This window comes from Anabas testudineus, chromosome 15, assembly GCF_900324465.2.
Source record: "Anabas testudineus chromosome 15, fAnaTes1.2, whole genome shotgun sequence".
Lineage (NCBI taxonomy): Eukaryota > Metazoa > Chordata > Actinopteri > Anabantiformes > Anabantidae > Anabas > Anabas testudineus.
Window position 1 is genome coordinate 7,948,760 of NC_046624.1, and position 6,496 is coordinate 7,955,255.

At 43.2% G+C, this 6,496-nt stretch overlaps 1 protein-coding gene across 1 annotated transcript in view; it reads right to left on the reverse strand.

Annotated features, from left to right (window-relative positions):
- The window catches only part of itga9 (integrin, alpha 9), a 40,652-nt gene extending 34,705 nt beyond the window's left edge, over positions 1–5,947 (reverse strand). The window contains exons 1-5 of the mRNA XM_026354999.2: positions 5,533–5,947; positions 5,136–5,263; positions 4,064–4,170; positions 1,744–1,867; positions 466–533 (exon numbers count right to left, since the gene is read on the reverse strand). Coding sequence (XP_026210784.1) covers positions 466–533; positions 1,744–1,867; positions 4,064–4,170; positions 5,136–5,263; positions 5,533–5,720 — 615 coding nt within the window. The 5' untranslated portion in view covers positions 5,721–5,947. The remainder of the gene's footprint in view (positions 1–465; positions 534–1,743; positions 1,868–4,063; positions 4,171–5,135; positions 5,264–5,532) is intronic.
- Between the last annotated feature and the right edge of the window lie 549 nt (positions 5,948–6,496).

The following is a 6,496-nucleotide window of genomic DNA, read 5'->3' on the forward strand; positions in this document are numbered from 1 at the left end:
ATTTTCTTAAGTGCTTTATCTGAAGTCAACTGAAGTGAGACTGCTGCAGCCTATGGAAACAGAAGTTATCAGCGGTTAGTCAGCAGAGCACTGGCTGCTTTGATACAAATAATCATGTGTATCTGGCAGTAGAATCCAGATTTTCCACGTCATTTGACATCCTAAACAACTTGGGAGAAATAAATCCCCCTCAGCTCCATGTACAGCATATCTGCTAACTATCCTCAGAACACCAAAGAGTCAAAGTCAACAAAGAGGCTCACAGCATTAACAATGATCATCAAATGATTAAGCTAAGAATGAACGATTCCATTTGAAGACATGATTCAGCTGCACGGTTTAACAAGCTGTGAAATGGTTGATGAAGATAATCAAGAGTCCAGACAACAGAGTTTGGATGATCGAAAAAGCAACCGAAAGAGAGCACTACATGAATTAAGAAGATGAACAAGCACTGTTACTGACCTCCATAAAAAATCCCGCTATCCCGGCTTGGCACGAACCATGTTCTTCCCCATACTTCTGCTTATAGTCTGTAAGAAAAAACAAACCACAAATTATTTCACTGTGTGCTTTAGCCAGCATTTACTGGAGTTTTTCCTGCATTCCATATGGAGTTAGTCAAAGTCCCAGTCCCGTCCAAGAGGAATATGGGGGCAGAAAGTAGTCTGAGATTTAACAAGAAGACGTCTTACTTGTGTGTGTGTGTGTGTGTGTGTGTGTGTGTGTGTTGGGGGGGAGGGGGAGGCACAGTGCTCTCAGGTTACAAAAATATTGAGTTTGGATCTGTGCAAAATGCACTGTAAATATGGACTCAAGCAAAGACTGTCTGGCTCCTCCACGACACTTACGGAAGGAAGTGAAGCCCTGGCCTGGAAGCACAGTTAAGGTGTAAAACAGTCTTTGATAAATAGCGACTGAGTAAAAGATCAAAACAAGCAAATAGCACTTTTACATGAGTCGGGCTAAAATGTTTTACTGAACATCTTTCTCCTAATGGAACTTGCTTTTAGTTATTTCGTTGTGGTGTTTGGCAAAGCGACTCAACCTGCAGCGCAAATCAATCTGATTTCTCCACTTGATGAGTAAATCTGAAAATTGAACCCCAAATATAGTATAGTATATATAAATATATATAAAGTATATATAAATATATATATAAATATATATATCACACTCTCTGTTGCTCAGTGGCAGAAGCCAAAAGCAGATGTGGAGCTTCACGCTGCTGATGGCCCTGGCCACAAAGACCATGTGCCATGCTTAAATGTAACCACAAAGGAAGATAAACAGACTAAACTAGTGGTTCCCAACCAGGGGGGAGCCCTCATGGGTTTCTAAGACAAACCAGTGGGGTCTAGTCTAGTCTAACTACATCTTACTACAACACCCACTTCACACCATGATCGGTCGGCTGTGCAGAGGTGACAAAGTACAGTAAGCAGGGCTTTGAGGGTTCAATACAGAGCAAGTACAGCAACTGTTCTCACCCCAAATTAGGTTCTTTTTCTCTAAATGGTTCATTTTCATGTGAAATGATACAAAATATTACCTTGAAATGTTCACATTAAGTCATACGTGGTGTTTTTTGCTGCACTCTAAGCGGCTATGAGCCAGAAGAGCTGGGAGCCACATTTCACCCCTCAGCAATGCGTTTGATCTTCGCTAGTGTTGATGCTCGTCTAACGTGGACGTTTGGTAATGTGTGGGTAAAAAATGTTTTTTTTGGTGCCTCGGCTGTACCTTCATAACAAGGAATGAGTGGTTTTGTCCTGCCCTGAAGCGTTGGAGGAATGATGGAGCAGTATCCATGAGGAAGGATGTGCTCTGAGTGGTAGTAGACGTTTTTCCAACGGTGAGCACAAGCCTGTGAGAGGAGAGCAGGAGAGGAAAACAAATTCAGACACGGGATCATTCTGCAAAAAACAAACACGTCAATCTGCGGACGGGCATCCCCCAACCTCTGACTGTTTAAACCCCTTCCTCGCGCGGCTGGAGTCAGTTCGTCTCTGTGGCTGTCAAATGATCATCACTGAGAAGGGGAATTAAAGCCCTGACCATAAACGGCATGGTCTGTGGTGTAAATATCTCAACTGGAGCTTGAGATCAGTGTTTCCCAGGCAGCATTAACGTGCAGCAAGAAAATCTACACAGTAACAGTTTAAAAAAGTTATAAAAGTTTTAATTTGAAAACAGCTCCTCTGGGCTTTTACAAGCAAGTGGAAAAGCCAAAAGTTCAGACGAGAAAAAAAAAAAAAGAACATCAAGACATCAGAAAGAGAACAAACTCTGGCTTTATTGTGCTGCTGCTGACAAATGGAGTCAATTTTTTAAACCGACTGTGAGTAATTCTCAAAACAATATTTTGATGCTGTGCTTTTCAAAATAAAACCATTCCACAGGTTGGTAAGCAAACAGGATGATAAAGACTAGATTTCCAACTCTGCACCAGTGAGGCCACATGAATGTGGTAAGAATTTAGTACCCCGGGGGGATGGTGGTGGGACTCCTGTGGCTCTGAGGACAGTTTAGAAGCCTCCGTGCAGACAAAGTTCACTTAATTTTGCCTCCCACAGTGTAATTCCCCCAGTCCCCACCTCCATGCACACACACACACGCCCACACACACACGCACACACACACACACACGGCAAAGCTAAATGGATATAAGAGCTTGGCAGAACATGGGCCCGCACAGAGCATGAGATGACTATCTGGAAGCAGGATGCAATGCTGAGAGACACTTGTGTTTCAAAGGACAGCTTGGCCGACACTGTGATATCAGCGTTAACTCTCTTCTCAAAAAGAGATCAATCATCTGACATAAACAAAAGCGAAAAGGAGCTCAAGCGGCAGCTGACAAGTTCTGTCGAAGCAGCATTTATGGTTGGAGTGCGGAGTCTGTGCTGTTGTCATATTAAAAAGCTCACTGGTAACAAACAAGGCCTCCACTCGGAGCAGAGATGAAATCACCACTGTACACATCTGCCAAGCAGCCGTTTCCCTCCTGTTACACAGAAACGTGAGTTCATTCAGATGAGAAAAAAAGAATCAGTGCTTTGGAGAGGCACGGGGACACGTGGCTCTGCAAAGCCACCACCTTTCTTTTATGACAACCGTGCCTGGACAGCCACAGAGCGTGCATTCCCCAAACTGAACACTCCAAGAAGTCTTCAAAAGTTTGATGAACTGACTGACGAGCAAAGCCAAAGGTAACAGTTTGAAAGTCAGACAAATACATTCCTCTGAGGTATAAAAAAAAAGGACCAAAGGCAAACATATTGAAAGGCATACAAGTTGGACAACCAGCTCTCTGGATATCTTTGCAGAGAGGGATTCTTGTGATTTTTCTGACTCCCAGTGCAGGAGATCAATCAGCAACAGGTATTCAAGCACATTCACACCTGTCACAAGTGTTTCAAGAGTTGCCCAGCTCGGCGGTGGCCTTCAAATTGTCCTGGAAGGCTGATAGTTCCCTGCCTGCAGGAGCCAGGGGTTAACGTTTAATGAAATGCTGCCCTTGGAAGAGACCGCTGCAGTGGGGGGCTGAAGCCTAAACAAACTCTGACAGCTGCCCTATGATCTGGGAGCAAACACCAAGCCAAGCACCTCTGGGATTACCAGCACTAGTTAGTCTTCTGATTTCTCTAAACCCCAGTCACATTTCTTTATAAACAACAATCTACTTTCAACAATCCCTTTTTCCCCCGGACTCTTCCAGCCCCAAGCACAAGCTAAATGTTTTACAGTATTACGTAACCACGCAGCAGTTCCCAAATGTGTCCGACAAACCATGTGTCTCCTGCTCTGACGATGCACAAACTAAATAATAAATGAATAAAAATCTCACTTGAAGTTCATGTTTTATTTGTGCCATTTAAAGCTTGAATGCAAGTAACACAGAATGAAAGGAAGCATGTCATGTTGAGACCAGCTCTGCTTTAACAGTGTGGTAACGGACATTTGTAACAATGATGTCGGTATAATCGGATTTGTTTTTCCTGAGTGTACATGCTTAAACCATTTACTGAAGTGACTGTGGCCCCCGCGTCCGTGAACTCACCAGTATTTTGCCGTTGGCTCTGTCCTGGCGGGCCAAGCTGACCCCCATCCACTCGTCGTCCCGGTCTCCCTGACACGTCTTCCCACACGACTCTCGCGGCTTGTTTCCTGAAGGACAATGAGAGCAGTTTGTAGACGCTGAGTCATTAGGTTGGAGGATGTCTTCGGGGTAAGTAACTTGTTACTTGTTAGCCCCTGTCAGCTCTCTGAGAGCTCTGGGTTTTATTATTTGTTTCTGCTGAATGTGCAAATGGTATTTACTCAGTCTGAAATACAGCAGATGAAACATCTTCTGTATTATTATTATTATACTTCACAACAGCTCCTCTGTTACTGTACAAATACTGTACTGTACTTCATAATTAATATTCTAAGAAAGTAATAAGGCTCAAAAACAGTCTACATAGTAAAAGGAAACAGGAAGTCAAACTTGAAAGGGGAACAACAAACTACTAGACACGTGTAGAAAGGCGACAAACTTCACAGCTTGATACAAAATGAAGCTGTGTTTACTATTAATATACATTTGAAAATGATGACAAGATGATACAGGTCATAGTCCTGCTGCTCTGATCTAAGGTTCATCTAGCACACAGCCAGATTCGCTCACTGTGATTGTGTAAGTGTCTTTTGGTGACACACTGCTGCCATCCGGACTTCATTGACCACAAGAACACACCAGACAGGGGGTGTGAAGTTCAACTCTTTTTGGATCACATGCTCGGAAAATATTATCAGAAGCATAAATCACATTCATCAAAAATATTTAAAGACGTCTGCACACTGAACCCTCGTGTCCTTTGCATGTCTCCATATAGCACGTTCAACGTTAAAAGAACAACTGTCACACTGTTTAAAGAAGTATAAGGCTGCATTATTCGGATAAAACAAAACAGATGCTTGGGGGAGAGAGTGGACAAGGAAAGCTGCAGGAAAGCTGCAGGAAAGCCCGGCTTGTGTGGACTCTCCTGCAGCAGCAGCAGACAGTGAAGGTGTGTGTGTGTGTGTGTGTGTGTGACTGTATATGTAATTATATCCTGCTGTCAGTGATGCTGCAGGCTGTGCTGACTGACCTCTTCCCAGGTCCATCTCTGTGCAGCGGCGCTCGGGGTTGCTGTGAACTCGACACTTGAACACAGCTCCGGGAGAGTGCACAGAGCTACTGTAGGTAGAGTTGGCCCTCGGAGCCCCAACTATTACCCTGCAGCCATGAGGAGAAGAGAGAGGATGGGACATCTGCACACAGATATACTGTATGTGTCACTGCAGCCTTTGAATAAATTAGGAAACTCTATTGCCGGGAGCTAAAGTTACAGAACTAACAGAACTGGCCTTTCATGAGGAGTGTTACCATTTACTGTTGTATAGTAATTATGGGATGAATCACGAGTTTTGATTCAAAAGTAAGAATCACATCATAGAAAAAACAAAATAACATAATTTCCAGGAACAGAACAACACGGGACTCACCAGCGTGTGTTGTCATGATAATGCTGCAGCACAGAATAACCAAAAAAACTAGAATTTGGTCCGCGGAACACCAAAGGATGTTCTAAGTCTATATTGTAAGAATAAGCCAGTGAAATGGAGAGATAGACATAAAAAACATTTTGTACTCCGGGTTTTCTTCTACCAAGAGCCATCCCTTTGCGCATCATGCGTAATAACGCGGTTCAAGTGTCCAAAAAAAAAGTGAAAAAGGAAATAAGGAGGAATTGTCAGCTCTTCAGTGTTACAAAACTATTTTTCTGGTGTTTTCTCCTGGTCTAGCACAGCCTAAAAGCTGTGATGGCATGAGGAAAGGCTTGAGGAGGAAAGTTAACGGTCCGGTAAATGGCTGTGCGTCAGCTTCTCTCCATTCTGTGTCAATCTGAGAAAAGTTGACTCGCAGTTCTCGTCGTGGAGATAAAACGCGACTGTCAAGTTGACGTCGCGTAGCCAGGGGAAGTGCCCACTGCATGGGAATGTTTTGTTTAAAAAATAAAAGCACCGACGCTTAAAGGCGCAGTAAGGGTTTTAATTTGAAATAAAACCGGAAGCCGAGTTTTCATTCAGGTGCACTGACGCGGTCGTGCAGAGTCGATTGATGATTTTCAGGAGAAGCAGAGCATCGCATTTCACCCTTGGGCTTCGGGGGCTTAATTCACCAAACTGAGAAATTAGGGAGCACTGCTGCCACCTAACGTTTTCCAGCCCTAATAAGCGTTTTAAAATCAATGATCTCTTTCCAAATCAGCACAGTGAGGCCGTTTCTAAATGAAAGTTTGTCTGTACTCCCCTTTTTAAATTTTCTTCAAACATTTCTGGAGATGTTAAATGTTAATTATGAAGTATTCACTTGATTCTACAATATGATACAGGCATATTTCAATCATCCTGTACATTTATAGACCAGAGAGCACCCACATCATTTTATTTATTGGTATAGAGGAAA